Source organism: Xenopus tropicalis, chromosome 8 (assembly GCF_000004195.4).
Source record: "Xenopus tropicalis strain Nigerian chromosome 8, UCB_Xtro_10.0, whole genome shotgun sequence".
Lineage (NCBI taxonomy): Eukaryota > Metazoa > Chordata > Amphibia > Anura > Pipidae > Xenopus > Xenopus tropicalis.
Genome location: NC_030684.2, coordinates 54,380,625 through 54,398,292, shown reverse-complemented (window position 1 = coordinate 54,398,292; position 17,668 = coordinate 54,380,625). Strand labels below are relative to the sequence as shown.

General features: G+C 36.9%; 1 protein-coding gene across 2 annotated transcripts in view; it reads left to right on the top strand.

Annotated features, from left to right (window-relative positions):
- Nucleotides 1-17,668, top strand: part of diaph2 (diaphanous related formin 2) — a 760,530-nt gene that overhangs the window by 72,442 nt on the left and 670,420 nt on the right. The window contains exons 4-5 of one of the 2 annotated variants that reach the window (XM_031890755.1): nt 1,643-1,747; nt 12,496-12,516. In XM_031890755.1, coding sequence (XP_031746615.1) covers nt 1,643-1,747; nt 12,496-12,516 — 126 coding nt within the window. The remainder of the gene's footprint in view (nt 1-1,642; nt 1,748-12,495; nt 12,517-17,668) is intronic. The other variant, XM_031890756.1, reaches the window with a different exon arrangement.

Below are 17,668 nucleotides of genomic sequence, written 5' to 3'. Positions count from 1 at the left end.
TCAAATAATATTCTTATCGGGAAAACATACTTAATTTTACCCTACATGCCTATAACTGAGCTGGCCTGTAAGACTTATTATTAGTGGGGTCCTGTCACCCACACCTTAAAAGCTGGATAATAAAAATCCTTTCAAATTAAACAAGAGAATCCAAATTCTTTTTTTAATTTATTATTAAAACACCCATACCTGTTATAAATGTATTTAAATCTGAGCTGTCAATAAATTATTGACTTCTCCACCTCATGCCTCCTTCCTAATGGTCTATAATTGTGTAGCCTGAGAATGGGCATTAGGTTCCCCATTCTGGCGCATAGCAAGATTTGGGGATAATACGAAATATGTGCACAAAACAGTGCCTACCTTCTTGCTATGACTTTGAATTCCAAGACTGAAGGAAACTAAATTTAAATAATTTATATACAGTAGATTAAGTAAAGTTTATTTTGCTCAACTAACATGATAGAAAAGGATTTGAAATTACTTCTTAGGGTGACATGGTCCTGTTTAATAATGTTTTCAACAATTTATAACAAGCAAATAAATACAGTCTTAGAATACTCATAATACTTTCACAACAAAAGCGACCTTCAGAAGTATAGAGGTTTTACAATGCACTCCTAGTGAACTCTCAGTTCTGTGAGGGGAATATATTTGTTTCTAGAAGGACCTCAGAGCTGTTAAGAATATCTTACACATCTATGGCCTTCAAGGCTTTTCTATGGAAATAAAACACATAGGACAGACAGCAGATACATTTACATAGAGCAGATAAATTGTAGCATCCTCACCCCTGCTGGTGGCTGTACAAACTGTACTTCTATCTGATGACAATCTGCAAGCTTCTAGCAGCTGGAATGACAAAAGGCAGCAAATAACAGAAAAACAAGGAAATGAACTTTTGACATTTTCTCTCATTTTTCTGCTCATATTACAGTTATATTTTGTTAAGTAAAATGCAGCATGCGGGTTGGAATTGCAAAACAGAACCTAAAAGTGAATATTTTAATAAAATGTCCTGATCATACAGGATTATCTTTTACATTTGCCAGAGACTTCAGTATTGATTCTAAATGGAAGCAAAAGAGCCTTGGTACAGATATATGTATTAATAAAATGCAGATATGCCCAAGTGCAGTAGCCAATAGTTGTCAATGAAAAACTGTCTGAAAGCAGTAAGTACAGGTATGGGATCTGTTATCTGGAAACCTGTTATTCAGAAAGCTCCATATTATGGGAAGGCCATCTCCCAGATAGTCCATTTTAATCAAGTTTTTCTAATGGTTAAAAATAATTTCCTTTTTCTCTGTAATAATAAAACAGTACCTTATACGTGATCCCAAGTAAGATATAATTAATCCTTATTGTGGCAAAATTCTATTAAGTTTAATTAAAGTTTCCCAGGTCCTGAGCATTCTGGATAACAGGTCCCATACTTGTAAAATCAAAGCAAATGTCTGATTACTGTACTGCAATGATGTCAGTTGCCATTGAAGTGCTGCATAATCCAACAATAGGAAAGCATTCTACTCCCTATCTTTGGCTATACAGATGTTCTTTTTTAATATTGCTGGTAGTGGGTGGGCATTTTCATGCCTTTTATTAACAATATATTTTTACCACTGCTTTGTGTATGTTACAGGAGGATATGAATTTAAATGAAGAACGCAAGGCCCCATTACGACAGAAGGATCTGACTAGAAAACATGAGATGGTTGTCCAGTATATTTCAGCAACTGCTAAATCCGTAAGTTGTTAGAATCTTTCTTCTTAACTGCTATTAGCCAGATCATAATCTCTTTACTTTGTTCCAATTCACTACATGCACCTTTAAATGTGCATAATGGTTCTATTATGTTTTATGTCGCAGTTTAGTATTTTTAATTGCTTAAAAAATACTCATAATGTGCTTAGGATCTGCAAACTGCTTGCTTGCCTGTTTTCTACCAGACAAGACAAAACAATGAGTCAGGTAAGATGCTTATTTTAGGGCCGTGGCAGACAGGGAGATTAGTCACCGGCGACTAACCTCCCTGATATGCCATCCCACCGGTTTGAGTGTAAATCGGTGGTGGGATGGCATATGCGGCGGCACGATTTCCCAAAATCCCGGAAGTTGCCTTCAGAGGAAACTTCCGCGATTTCGGGAAATCACGGCGCCACGTATGCCATCCCACCGGCGATTTACATTCAAGCCGGTGGGATGGCATTAAGGGGAGATTAATCTCCACATCTGTCACAGCCCTTAGGAATCCACTGATTTTGGTATCTGATCAACAGTCATACACTGCTTTTTTGTTATTCAAATAAAAACAGCCAATAACTCTGCCTTAGCCATCAGTAGGGTCATCCTTCAGCCATTGTGTATGTGCAGCTTCTAAAACCACATAGTCTGAGGTTACCAGATCATGTGAAATATTGTAGGGCACTTCAGCAACTTGCATTAGAAGTATTCCTGATTTTTCCAAGGGTCTTGTCACCTTGAATTCATCTACAAGGACATAAAAGCCCTGTGTATAGATCTTAGTCCATGGCTCTCCAACAGAGGTTATGCAGGGCTTCAACTGCCTGCAAAATGAGAATTATTACAAATGCTTTGCCAGTTTGTGCATCACTATAACAATGCCACTATTAAAATAACAAATACCCCTTTATTAAAATGCATTCCTGTAGATGTTTTGTACAGGTGCTGCCTTCTTTTGTTGCAACATAATGTACATTTTTCAATATCCCATTTTATTTTATAAAATAACTATAAAATTATTCAGGAAAAGCTTCTCATTTAAATGCGCAATTTATAGGCGGCCAAACATGCCCTTTAATCACACTGTGGAACTTCAGTATTCAGCACACCTGCTGCTCAGTGAATTTTGCAGCACTAAACAGTTGTCAAATGACAGCCAGTAGAATTTTGCATGATCCCTTCTATTTCACAGCATGAATCCCACTGAAATTGAAATCCCCATATATTCTTGTGCTTTGATAAGAGTATTCACTTCCTTTTCAAGAAAATTAATGGTGAAGCACAGGTCAACATCCTTCTTACTTCTGTAGATATCAATATACGTGATGCAGCAAGCATTGTTAGAAAGCATTACCCAAAATCATTTGCAACAGGCAGCTACCGTGGGCTGTGCCATTGTAAGGCTAAAAAGTGTTATTTTGCACTATTTTTTCCCGGTATCTATATATCTCCTCCAAATATTTCAGTACTTTAAATTAAACTTATGGAAGATAGACTGTGGAGACTTATTCCCTCCCTACCAAACTTGTCCCCTCAATGTAACGCCTAATCAAGAAAACACAATGACACCATAACTTTTGTGGGTGGAGTTCGGCCACAGCTTTATTACAGAAATCCAACATCAGAAAAATAGTCCTTGCCATGTATTTCAAAACTTTACCAAACATCGCAACAACATTTTTTATAACTGTTTATAATGAATGCCGGCCACTGCAAATGCAGTGGGCATGTGAAAACCATCAAACACCACCAGAGATTAAATGGCCAAGGACTATCCCCCGCCATTTGCTGTGACAAACCGAATATGTAACGTATAAATATATGTCTTTGGAAAAAAAAAAAAAAACTTTTTTCTTTTTTTTTTATTGCATAAAGAGAGCCTGCAAAGAAAATATAAAACATGCAATTGAGAGAACTTACTGACCTATGGTTACTAGCTACTTGCTCTTAAACAGGGAGGTGGGGGGGAGGGAGATGCTGCTCCGTGCCTGCAGAGTGAGACGCTGCTGAGAGAGCTGAAAGGCAAAAAGGGGAGGGGTTGAGTATAGCTGCTTTTCTTCCCGCCCAAAGGCTAAACTGATTAACTCCTTGCTTGCCGGAGGGAATCAAGCACAGATTGGCTCCCCAGTCCCTCAGCGCTTTCTTTAGGCATTTCAGCGCCCTCTAAGAGAAATAAGAGGGGATTCAAGTTAAAATCATTTACTATTATTATGTGCAAAAATGAATACTGTATGTAATACTGGCTATGATGACAATGGCAGACCAGTGGCTCTTTCAGTTCCATCCTTCCACGCAACCAGCAATATTTACCATATTTAAAATCATAAGACTGCTGCAAATTAAGCATAAATGAGTGTATAGCAGAGGATCAAAGGATTAGCAAGAACAGTGGGATGTGGGTTGGACATGGTTGATGTATGCAGCACGTTTTCTTTTGACCAATTGTCTTACTTTGCTAAATTTCCTCATTGTGCTTCCTCTTCAGCAAGACCCTCGAGGCATTTATTTTAATGGGTTATGTAAAGGAATAAATCCAGCATGTTGCAAACCTATTGCCATCAAGTTTTTTTTGTAAACCTTTAAAGCAAACACCCAAGTAGATTGTGCTTAAGCACCTAACCTATCACTCAAACTGCACGAGATGGCAAAATATCCAGGCAAATATACCCCCCTGTCTTTAATTGAAAAGGAAATGCTACTTTACTCAAAGGCATTTCCCTGAATAAAGAACATATATAAACAGAACAAAAAAAATATATATATATATACAGGTATATATGTATATAAAATGAATATTGAACATAAATAAATAATATAAAAAATGGATAAATAAGTCACAAACAAGATGCATATTTAGAATGCACATATCCATTTAATAATCCCTGTCATATTAATTACTTTTGTATTATAATAAATAATATTCGCCCCAATATAAAATATAAGGATGCTAGAAGTCACCTTGGCATTTAGTGATGTGTATAAAAGCTTAGCCTGCAGCGATGTGCCTTTTATCCTATATGTAAGTATGTATGAGTATACTGTATATATATATCTGTGCAAGAAGGCCCAATTTATCATCTAACACAGTGTCCAAAGGCTTGCGCCTGGCAGAAGGTTTTCATGCAGCATTTAAATGCTCCAAGAATGTCACTAAAAGTGCATGCCAAATGACATTGTGTCACGGGGGAAATATTAAGCTTCCCATCTATATTGCTGGTCATGAGCCAGTGTTGCAGATGGAATGCATGTGTATATATCATTGCATACCCTGACACTGCAAGCCCGATTCTTATCAATTCCAGGGAAGTCTATGAGGCTTTACGTGTGGGAAGAACATACATTATTTCCTGATGTGCTGATGGCAAAAAATAAGCTTAGGTTAAACCCACTTGAACTAAGGTGATCTATTCAAGTACTAGCCAAAATTGTAATATATTCCAAGCTAAATGCCAGTTTGCTGCCTGTAGCCCAGGAGCTGTTTATACTAACAAGCCAACAGGGAAAAGGACAAGAGCACAAAACTCATCGTATCTCACAAATGTGCCATTTAGTGACTACAGGCAAAAATATGTTTTACGTGATAAGAAGAATTTCCTCAGAGTTTTTAAGAATCTGCATTTTACAGAGAATTAGGTGGTGCACAAGGGGTTTATTGAAACATTGCAGTTAATCCATTCATTTCTTTCCATTTTTTTTCCCTAATTACGGAGAAGCTTTACTTCTACATTTGCCTAGCAAGACCTGGGGAAATCTGGCTGTATGTTGCACTATATAGCAGTTTTCATTCTGCTAGCTACAGGCAAAAAAGCATTAGTAATTCCATGGAGCTGTCAGTGTGCAGAGCACAGATAAAGCTCATAACGAATAATGAATTAATGGAATTAATGGAATTAATGCCTAAATATAGTTGGCCATTCAACAGTTAATGAGGGCCATGTTTTCCCATGAATAGTATAATTTAATCTGATTCTTGCCTGTTTCTTATTTATTTTATGGCTTGCTAGTTTTATTTTCACTTGGCCAAATCAGTTCTACTTCTTACATTACCTCAGTTTTGTCTTTTGTATTCTTTTATGTACATTTTCTTTCTCACCTGTGTCTCTCTTACTTATGTTCTGCATGCACCTTTTCATTAAAAAACGTATTGTCATTTATAAGATTCAATACTGAAACAAGAATAAGCCAATAAGCTTTCTGGATAACGGATTCCGAATAATGGATCCTATACCTGTATTCTGTTTCTACAATTTGGGCTACTCCATCTGCTTATCCCTCAAATAATCCCTTATAATCCCTAAAAACAATTAATGCAAATATATTTAAATGGCTCTCCTGAGTATGCCCATAATATATTGTAATTAGTTTTAACCATTATTTAATGATTTTTCATGAATTCTGAGCTGTGAGCCATGCAGTGCTGGTGGCCTGGAGTAATACTAAATAAGAAAGCTATTCCAGTTTGGACTCTGGATATAGTTCTCCCAGCCCCTCTCCAGTCTCTTGCAATGTTGAGCACTGTAGAGAAACATTTCCCTCTTGTCTCTTCTTTGCCTCAACACATCAAGGTAATGTCTACAGAGCAACATCAAAACAGTTCTCTGTTTTCCTTCTGAACCCATACAGTAGGAAGAACTGGCCAGCAGGTGCGGAGTTGTTATGAACAACTTAATATCTTTGAAATGAAAAATAAAATTATGTAAAGTGCTTTGAAGAGTACCCTGTGCAATCTTACATTCACTGTTTAAATGTTTCCATATACTTTAACTGTTCCCTTTAATGGTGGGAGAAGCTCAATCAATATTTCAGTTTAATAAACTAACAGGATGTGAGCACCTAGTTTTATAAACGTGCATTTAACCCAAATATGCTTTTCTTGTTGTGTTGGAATTGTAGTTCAGATTGTTCATCTCTGACTGAATACAAGTTTTTTTTCTGTGCCACCCACCTCAGTGCTAATTAAGCACAGATCAACATTCCAAAACACAAATACAGAAGTTACTCATAGCTAACTGCATTGCACATAAAATTTAAAAATAAACCAGTTCCCCACTTTACAATTTCTCATGAGAACAAGTAAGCATATGCTAGAAGTAGCTTTTATATTGTATTAGCCAACTGATTGATTGTCCCCCAAGAAACCTCCCCATAAAAGGTCACGTATATAATGTGTACACCCTTTAGAATTGGCACTGCCACTCTAGCTGAACCCAAAACATTACTATAGAGAGGATTTTACCTTTGTAGATAGATAATGCATTTAGTAGATTTTTATTATTTTATTTTCAAAAAAGATAGGAATAAACCTGGACTATATTACACAATTTAGTAAAGTGGCGTGGACACAGTAAGGCTGAGTTTTCTTTCATGCATTGTTACCTTAACATGTAAAAATGTGTAGCGACTGAAAACAATGCCATAGCTGCCTTGGCATATCTTCTGGGAAAAGTGTCAAAAGAACAGGGAAAGGAAAAATCTCCATCTACAGGAGCGTTAATTATTAAATAGAATAAAAGCTTACAGGCAAGGCATTTCAACCCTAAAATAAGACAAGTTTAAAGCATTACCTCTGCACCATTGCTGCAATTATCCAATACACAAGCTGTAATAAGGAGTATGTTTCTGGGTTTTACCAATTAGGAATGGTTTGTTATAGGGGCAGCTTTGAGATCACAGATTTACTGATTATGAGGCTTTATAGCTTTTTGAAGTTTAAATTACTATATTAAATGTGACTTTGCAAGCTGTGTGGAGGGAGGCAGAAAACCGACCTTTTAAGTCTAGATTTATATGGGATGAGTTTAGTCTTTCAACAGGGCTCTGCAGACAACACTGGCTGAGCTGTAGTAATAAGGGGGGGGTGTACTAGTGTACAGTAGGTGGAATGAGGGAAGGTCAGTAAATGAGTTCAACAAAGCTTATTACCATGGATACTCACCAAATCAAGCATAATAAACCCATAGAATACAAGTCATGTAGTGTCAGTGAAAGTTGAGTTTTGTCAAGAAAATTCAGCAAACAGAAAGAACGTGTTGCTTATACTAGCCCATTTGTTTGCTCCATGGGGTATTTTCCCTCAAACCATTGTTCTGTGTAACATTAACAAAAATGTTTACTGAAAGTTGAAAGTGAAATTTCAAATATTATGTAGGATGTGAATATCCAGACATTTTAGGCTAGTTTCCTTTCACTGTCACTACATCTAATGTTGATCTCTAGTCAGCATCCATCCTTAGAGGATGCTGGGAGTGCCATAATGGCAGGAATGCTACAGGTCAGCTATCCAAGGTTCAATCATAACTTGATAAATCCTGAACGAACATGCACGCATATCTTAAAACTTCAAGATAAATAAATAAAACATATTTGTCAAACAGAATTATTCTAGTTTGGCTACATTGTTTGAAAAAGCCTATCAAATTGGTGAATTATTTAGGGCACTTTAGTCAATTTTTGATACACAGAATATTGAAGGTAAATGTGATAGGCTTTTTGTGTATTTTTTCCCTCAACTGCTAGCTTATTAAATAAAGAACTCAAACCAAATAGATGATGTAACGGTACCGGTCCATGAGGGAACATGGGCATAGGATAGGACTCGCACACACAATGCCTTTAGGAAATGAGGCTCTTTATTGTAACTTCTCCTTTACAGGTTTCCTCAGGGTTTCTATTGTAGCCAGCCTGCACTTAGTGGTTCTGCCTGCAGAGGGTGCCAGGGTTGGGCACTGCTAATGCTGGTCACTGGTACATTTGGGTACAACTGTGATGGTTTACAGCTGGGCAGTATCTGTGATCTTCCTTGTGTATTAAAAAGACTAACAAATTGGAATTCTTGGCAGCTACCTTTGTAAGCCACAACAGGAACAGGCCCTGTCATAAATGCAGAACAGGGTTTGAGTCGTTCTACCAAGCACAAAGGCAGCTTCCAAAGGGGCCAATCACGTAATTTTTCAGGAAGGCTATTATAGGAACCTATCCGGTCCTGAATTGTAATTGCGCCAATCACAGTTAATACTGCTGGGCCAATGGTGTGCCATTTAGTAAGTATGCCCAGTTTAGTCTGCTTGTAGGATCCAGACAGAGCACAGCTCTTACAGGGGCACTATGTATGTTATGTTTCACAGGGTCCTTTGCTTGCCCTCACAGTAGTGGTCAGTTACCTCAGAAGAACAGGAATTCAGGCTGGTTATATGTAACATTAGACAGAAATAAACAAAGGCTGTACCATTTGCCCCACAGTTACATTGTGAAAGAGGAGACAACATTTTTTCTTTAGAGTACAAAACAGTTGTTTAATCAGAGTCGAGTTTGCATTTTTTCCACAAAAAAAGGTGCATGCCAGATAGAATTGCATTGTTTCATTCATTTTAATGAACTGGGAAATAAATAGGTAAATAGGAGTGTTTGAGTCGATTTCCGGTGACTTTGATAAAATGCCAAATATGTTCAGCAAAGCTTTCTTTCCAGTTTGCATATCTTTACAACCATAAGATTAAAGGAGAAGTAAAGTCATATTGGCATTTTACTACCAATAGATTTGCCACATTAGTGCCACCTAGAACGCTATTATTTATTCATGTATTTATTATTTATTCAGCAGAAAGCTTTACTATACCTGAGTAAAGAGCCCTAGAAGCTCCCTCTGATAGCAGCTGCCATTTTAGCTTGGTCTTTAGCTTGCAGCTTCCTGCTGCAGTTATAACACATTCTTAAGGGTGGGGGAAGTGAGTTCTTATGCATTTTTATGGGAGGGGGGAGCAGGAGACGGGAGGGGAAGAGGGAGAGAGGAGAGAACTGAGCAGACTCGTGCCCCAAACCTGAAGGAGCCCTAAAAGAGAGGAAGTCTGATACCGAAGAACATGTTCACAAAAAATGAGACAAGTGCAGCGTTTCTGTGAGTGCTTTTGGCTGTATTTACATAGACTTTTCTGATAAAGCTTACTTAGTTTTTACCTTTCCTTCTCCTTTAAGATTAGTGGCCACTTTTTTGGGGAATAACAAGTACTATAAAGTATTTATAGGAACTCTGGTTTATTCAGAATAGAGATTTCACCTACTTTTGTTTCTTTGTAGGTTTTGTTTCTTTTCCATTAATATTTTGATTTTCGTGCATTCCATCATACCTGAAGATAAGTGGTAGCCTACCTACTGAAGTCTTGCCAAAACTGTGAATTTATATTTCAACATTCATTGCCAATTTCCTTTCTCTGAATAGGTCTTATGAAAATCACCTAGATAGGCTCCTGCAACATATTTTTTCTTCGCCCTCTAAATTGGTGATTTCAATTTTACTTTTCAGCCATGAAAGGATTGCCATGCCATAATGTATTCTGCTATTTCTTACTTATTCATGCTGTTCAATTAACTTTTACCATTTTTTTTTTCAGTGGCAGACATTAGCCACCTTTGCTGCCTGATATAAGTCTAAGAATGTTTCATTTAGAGCATAGGTAGCATCCTGTGCATTGCTATATATTCCAGCTCCCTACCCAACACCCCATTGCCTTGGCTTTCTGTTTACCCTGTCTACCTTCACAGTTAAAAGTAAGACCCAACCCTTTAAAGGTAAAAGTAAAAAACTGGACTGAACCCTAATTAATGACACTGAACCTGCAGTTAATGGCTTACATAAAATGCACTAATGCTTAATATGCAGCATGGGTTTTATGCATGTTTATACATGGGACATTTAAGCCTCTTATTCTATTGCTCTAATATTTTGAAAACTATGAGTAGTAGAATCATTTCTAATATATACAATACATACACATGAAATGTACCCTTTTCTTTAAAAAAAATAAATCTGGAAAAAATTTAAACAATATTTCTTTATAATAATCAGCCAGGAAAAAAACTTTTCAATATGGTCTAGGAAATATCCCAATTACCAGACTTCACTGGTCTTCTGTGCCTATCAAGCTATGGGATTTATCAAAGAAGTAAAAAATGCTTTTCTCTCCTTCACCAGAGAAGCTAGCCAGGTATATGAAAAAGAGGCAATATTAGGTTTTATATATATATATATATATAGCGTTGTCAATAAATGCACTACAGCATATCATATTTTACAGGCTCAATGATTTAAATAGATTTCAGTATCACTGTATTGCCCAGGGCAGAGAAAGATAAAGTGCTTTGCTCAAGGTGAACAGTTATTGAAGTGGACAGACACACTTAGAAGCTAAATAAGTCACATTTCTTACAGATTGGATATTGTCATCCACACATTTTTAGACAGTAATTGGAATTATCCCAGATTGCCTTAACGTAACCCAAAGAAGGAGACTTTAATGTGTCAGGCGAAGTTTAGTTCAAGAGCTCAAGCCCCATCATGTTTCCCTATCCATGTTACTAAACTACTTGAATTGCCAATCAATCTAAAGTCCCAATAGTGAAAATATACTTTCATATTTAAAACAGGTTCAGCTCTTGGAAATCTTATGTTAAAAATGTCAGTGTGACGAAGCAACTTAAAATATATCTTTAATAGCATGGTTATAAGATGAAAAAAATGATCTGGTATATGTTTCTGGTGTCCATGTATCCAAGTAATTTCCTAAGCATAGTTTGCCAACCAAGCTTCCTCTTTCTACAGACCTTTTCCAACCTTTACCTTTCCACAGGCCCATGTTCAGTCTTTAGAGATATTGGACACCTTTTAGGTTAAAGATGTAAAACCTTTTTTCTTTAATTCTGGGTGGCAGGCACTAATATATATCATTAAGTGTTGGCAACATGGGTTGTGTTTCAAATCTGCACATAGGCATCATTTCATTGAGGTGGACATATACTGTACTAGTCAGGAAAGATTTAAGGCATGAAATGAAATTGTTGATGAAAGAAATGTGTTATTTCGCTTTATTACTTGTACTACTATCTGCAGCTTTTCTGTTAAAATTGATGTATTTATATGTATAAATAGTTGATATTTATGCATTTATCCGAAATATCTTAATACAGTTGGTGCCCTCCACAGAAGGTATGGAATAGTTCCTGTCTAGCAGTGTTTCTTGGGGTAGAAGAGTGGGAGATCAAATACAGCCCCCTTAGAGAAGTTAGGTGGCCCTCCTGGTGCATATAAGTATAGGGTGGGATGTAGCCCAGAGTATTACGCATATAGCTTGAAAACAATCTTGTTTTATTTTTTTTTCTTTTCCTGTTCTAGTACACTATAAATATTGAGAAATATCATAGGACAGAATCCTAACAGAAGGAAAATAGCTTAAATAGCTACATATAAGCAAGTTGTGATCTATTACACCTTAGTTTTCATGTTGTTTGGCCTCTGACTGACCAGAAGAATTTCTGATATTCTACCCCTAGAGCTGTGTTACACATCTAAATGACTTGATAAAACATTGATACCTTGCAGACACCTGAGGGACAGATGGGAAAACTATTTTCTATTTTGATGCCAGCTCACAGAGATCACTCAATAACACTGGTGGTGGTGCTCAGAAACTAAACCTTCTATGTAGAAAACATAATCTTCATCCATTCTCCTGTTTGCTTGTTATACTATTGCATGCTGTTTAGATGAATTGTATACACTATGCATGCCTAATGAATTTAGATAACAAGTTAGTATATTCATGTTTAGAAAAGCATGCGTTTTGTTTAGTGATGTATTTGTGATTTACTGTAACATAGACAGATATCACAGTGATTTAACAAAATAGTGCATTAGTTCAATACTACTACTAATTATGCTGTATTTGTTTTTCCACATTTACGCTGACCACTGCATGCAGATAACTGGGAGTAAAGCCATGGTGAGTACTAATACACTTTCTCTTTCTTGCTAATGGTACATGCTGAGAATGACATAGATGCATCTCCAATATGGCTAATAAAAACTTACTGTATTTCCTTCAAAATTCTCCTAAGCATTCATCGCTACTACTGCTGTGGTACACATCAATGTCGTTATTGATTGTCTAAATGATGGAACCCCTACTTTTTTTACTCGTGAGCCACACTCAGATGTAAAAGGTGTTGGTGAGCAACGTAAGCATGATAAAACTATTTGGGGAGCCAATTGGGGACTGTGATTGGCTATGTGGTAGCCCCATGTGGACTACTAGCCTGCAGGAAGCTCTGCTTGGAGTAAAACCACTGGGTGGGGATCACCGGTCTAAATGATGCCATTATTTGTCTGTCCTGTGATTGACAGTTTTTCTTAGATACAGATACTTTGGTGTACTAAATGGTAACATCAAGTTCTGAAACTGGTAGGAAAGACAAAGGAGAGTTTTTTCAATTATCTAGTACATCAAGTCATATATAAACTTTGTTATGTTGTCTCTTGAGCTTTATGGGTTCTGTTATCTATGATCCTTGGACCTAAAATTTTATGGATAGGGTTTTTTTGTGATTCAGATCACCATACAAAGTAAACTAAGTCAACAAATGCAATTAAACATTGAATAATGTTTTGCTACCAATATGATTTTATGTAGCTTAGATAATATTAAGTATAAGGTATTGGCTTATTACACAGAAAAAGGAACATTTAATTAAAACATTTAATTATTTGCTTACAATGGAAAACCAACATTTCTTGGTAACAGTTTTCCAAATAAGAGATTTCATACCTGTACTTCATTAAAGCTTTATCTACTGTAAGTCTTTCACTGGGACGAAAATGATCATTTCAATTTGGGCTTCACCAAGCAACCTGATCAAACAATAATGTCTCGGTTTACAAATCAGTTGTACCTTTGCCTAACTAATCATGACAATGTTTGCACTCTTTCCCCATTTTAGAGCATACAGATAAGGTAAACAAGGGACTGGATTCATATCTCCAAAACAAAATGAACCACAGCTCTAACAGATCTAATAATTGAATATGATATAAAAGGGAGTAACAGTAACAGCCAGCTAGAACCTTATCCTACTCAATCATCAGCAATATTATCTCGCTGTAGGGGACCATATTTTAAAGGTGTGAGATACATGTTGACAGGAGTTAATCTAGGAATCAAGCTTAGGTACTAAAACCCACTCTCTCTGTCACAGTTGCATTATATTTCAAGGTTGCTATGAAACTGCAAAAATTCATTACAGGAAAGGGAAAAGAGACCCTTATCAGATGTGTGTAGAGAACAGTTTCTTTTTAAATATTATTTTTTATGCTTAGAAAAATACAGCGTTTTATTATATATTACATTTCTGTCAATTCACCTTGATTCTGAGGAGGATCGTCTAAAAAATCTCTTAGTTGCATCGATATGGGTGAAAGCAAATTACTAATCTGTCAGCTCAGCTAATAATTGCTCCTATTGTAAAGCACTTTACATTGATGTATTTAGAGAATCTTCTCAAGCAGAATGTGAATTAAATCCAAAATAGTTTTCTCATTTTCAACTGGACTCCATAAATGCCTCCTTATAAAGTACAGGAAAAGGATCTGTTAAAAGCTCTATTAGAAGGTATAAAGGCTGATTTAAAATTCAAGTGTAACACGGTAAAATGGATGCATAGTTTTATTCAAATAGACCCTGTTCAAAAAACATATGTAGGGACCCATAGGGTTAAGCTCCCTATGGTGTTATCCTTTATCTTTATCTAATCTGTATTGTTATAGGGCAGAGCCCTCTGATCTCAGGTTACTGTTATTAGGCTGCCCTCTATAGGTTTAGCCCAGGTTGACCACTCCCCTTGGCAGACTATATAGTGTCTTGCACAAGGAAGTGGCTTCCTCTTTTGGCTGCATGCTGTGTTCTGGACAGATCCCAACTGAGCCTGGACCAGAACATAGGCCCAGAAGCCAATTGTACCCTAGGGGACCACCTACCCTAGTGATAAGTCGGGGACAGGGCCCCGTGAACGAGGTAAAGCCAGCACAGACAGATTCATTTATAGCACCCTCTAGGAGAGGTGATTGTAGTCAGGCTATTTAGCAAGGGCAGTCTATAGCCCCAACCAGGAGTTGTAACAAAGGGTTTAGTCCACCCCGGCTCTGTAGTCGTTCTTTAGGGACCGGTTTTATTAGACGCCAGGTACCAGTGTTAGGAGCTCTCCCCTGGACCACAGTCGGCCGGAACACTCCCTTCTGAAAGGTCTATATCTCAGGTGTCAACTAATCCTCTGTGCATCCTCCAAGTGGGTTATTCTGTGCCTAAAGTGTCACATCTGCTGTACTATCTGTGACATCATACACTGCTGTGTCTGTGAGTATACCCTGCTGCACTATTAAGCTGTGCCTTTGTCCAATAAATGTACTATAGTTATTGAGCAAGAACCTTTCTGGCGTCCATTATTCCATCTGCACCACACAAGCTCTTATCTAGTTGTAGTTCAACTACACCCTCAGCTCCATTAAAACCTCCCATATAGCGGAGGCCCACTCCTGTGTATTAAGGTCGCATGTAACACATGCTCTATACCTATAACTAGCCTGGGTTTGCCATATCCTAGCCAAACAAGTGTTACACATACTTTTGTTTACTTGTGGAAGTGCCAACTCACCCACCCATCTAGCCTCTTTTGATGCCCACATTAATACAAGGGTACCCTGGACACACTGCCCCCCAAATGTTATTCCAGGGTTTGTCTGGCAGGTTGGATCAACAGCCACAACTAAATAGCACCAAACAAATTGACTTATTCTGTAATGCAATATGTATTGGCGCACCGGAAGTAAAGCAATTCCCACTCTGCAAATATTAGCTGCTACTTGCATGCAATTCATTAATATCCACAAGGTAATTAGTAATTTTAGGCTAATTGGGGTTATGTAATAAAAAGCAAAAATTTTGCCCAGGTGCAGTAACCTATAGCAACCAATCAGCAGGTAGCATTTACTTATCACCTGTTTAAAAGCAAACAACTTGTTGTTACTGCACCTGGAAAAACTTTGTGCCTTTTATTACATATGGTAGATTATGCACAATGGCAGAAACTGCAATTACTTTTGCACCCCAATGACTGGTTTCTGGGAGAAAATGCTGTATTATTTTGAAAATAAGCTTAGCACCATGCAATGCATTCAAACATAGCACAAATCAGAAATCAGACACATAAAAATCCAATTTAAAAAAATAGAATCAATCAGTGAAGATCCACAACCCCATGATTATCCATTTCAAGGTATACTTCTGTGGTATACAGTAGTTTTCACAATGCAGTGATTGCTGCTGCCATTTACAATGTAATTATTATAACAGCTTGGCCTTATTTGCTTTGTATGTGCCCCCTAGAATGCCTTATTTAATAATTCTGTAATTAATGTACTCAAGCATTTACATTTATGTAAAAAACACAATATTACAGTTCCCCTATTTACTGATGTGTTCCCATATAATAGCTGTAAAATTTGCGCTCCCTCTCTTGCTTTCCTTAGAGCCTATGTACAGCCTGTCACCCAGGAACAGCAACATGGCTGCGGGCAAAATGGTGTAATTTCTGCATGTTAGAAACCGAAAGCAGACCATCAAAAGAAGTGTTACGCTGTATCTGATCTCATTACATTCTGATGAGTTAAGCAGCCTTTTCCGACTGTCCTTATGATAGCTCCAAAATTTTATATACTGCAGGTCATCCAAAGCCATAATATTAGCTGATAAACATAGAAAATAAGGCAGCTGACTGGATCTGAATACATTTTAAAGGCACATTATAGGTGGTGTTTATAGCCAAAGCTGCCATTCACCCTAACTGAATGCAGCATCTGACTTTGCTATAAGCAACAATGAGCGTTTTTTTCCTTGTATAAAGATGACAAGCAAAGACAAGCAAATCCAGAAGAGGGAGACAAAGCCTTTCCTAACTCCTTTTTTTTTTTTTTTTTTTTTTATACATTTCACTTGCAATTGCTTCCTTTTGCTTGATATATTGTTTTCATACTCTGGTGTAATTTACATATTTATAGTTTTTTTTTACTTTAGCAGTGTGAATACTAAATATAAAACATTAACTTTTGTAGGGGAAGTATTTTCACGCCGCCCTCCGATACGTACTCGACAACAACGATACTGAATTATGCTGTGCTAAAGTTTAAATGTTAAAGTGTTAATTACACAGGTAAAACCGGAAAAGGCTTTAATGTAGGAAAAATTGCTGACACAGAATAATCAGACTGGATTCGAGAGACATGCAGAATCTCTGCTTAGTTAGCAGATCTTTGCCATGGGTCATAACAAAAGTAGAAATAATGACATGCACATCTTTTAATGAGTTTACTATACTTCTGCCTCTTAATAATGGAAAACTTTATTTTAACAAAATATGTAGATATCTATGCTGAAAATCAGCAGGAACTTATTTATGGTGTATTGTTTAAGAGGGGATTGGGGGGGGCATGCAGATGCAGCAAATTGCAATATTAAATATTACAGATGAAGGTGAGCTATTGGCATTGGGGTTTATTAGTCATCAAAGCCTTTTGTTGCAGGTTAACTATTTGCCAGATATTACGGGGAAAAATGATCAAAGTTTTTATCAAAAAGGTATATTTATCAATCGGGGAAAGTTAGAGTTTGTCATTTCAAAAATATGTCTCTAATTTTATAGGAATGAATAGTGAATGGCAGAATGTTACTGTTGTGAGCTCTAGTTTCACACTTTGATGAATCTGTCCCTTAGTCTATGGGATCATTTAGCTAGCATTAGCTGAGAGATGTGAAACCTTCAGTTGATCAGAGGAGCATGCCATAGGAAAAGTGAAGACTACTCCCAGGAGAGCACATGTATATAAAACTGATTCCATTATGCAGTGACACATTTATGTAATATGCAAGTAAGTAGAATCTTTCATGAACACCAGACAGTTAAAATAAGAGGGTTTAATAGGTGTTCATGGTTTAGACAATATACCTGTATATCTAAATGGTATTATCTGAAGTCAAAAATGATAATGAATTCTTTATGACATTTAAAAAGACAGCAAAACTGACAGTGGGTTAGTGACCAATAACAAAC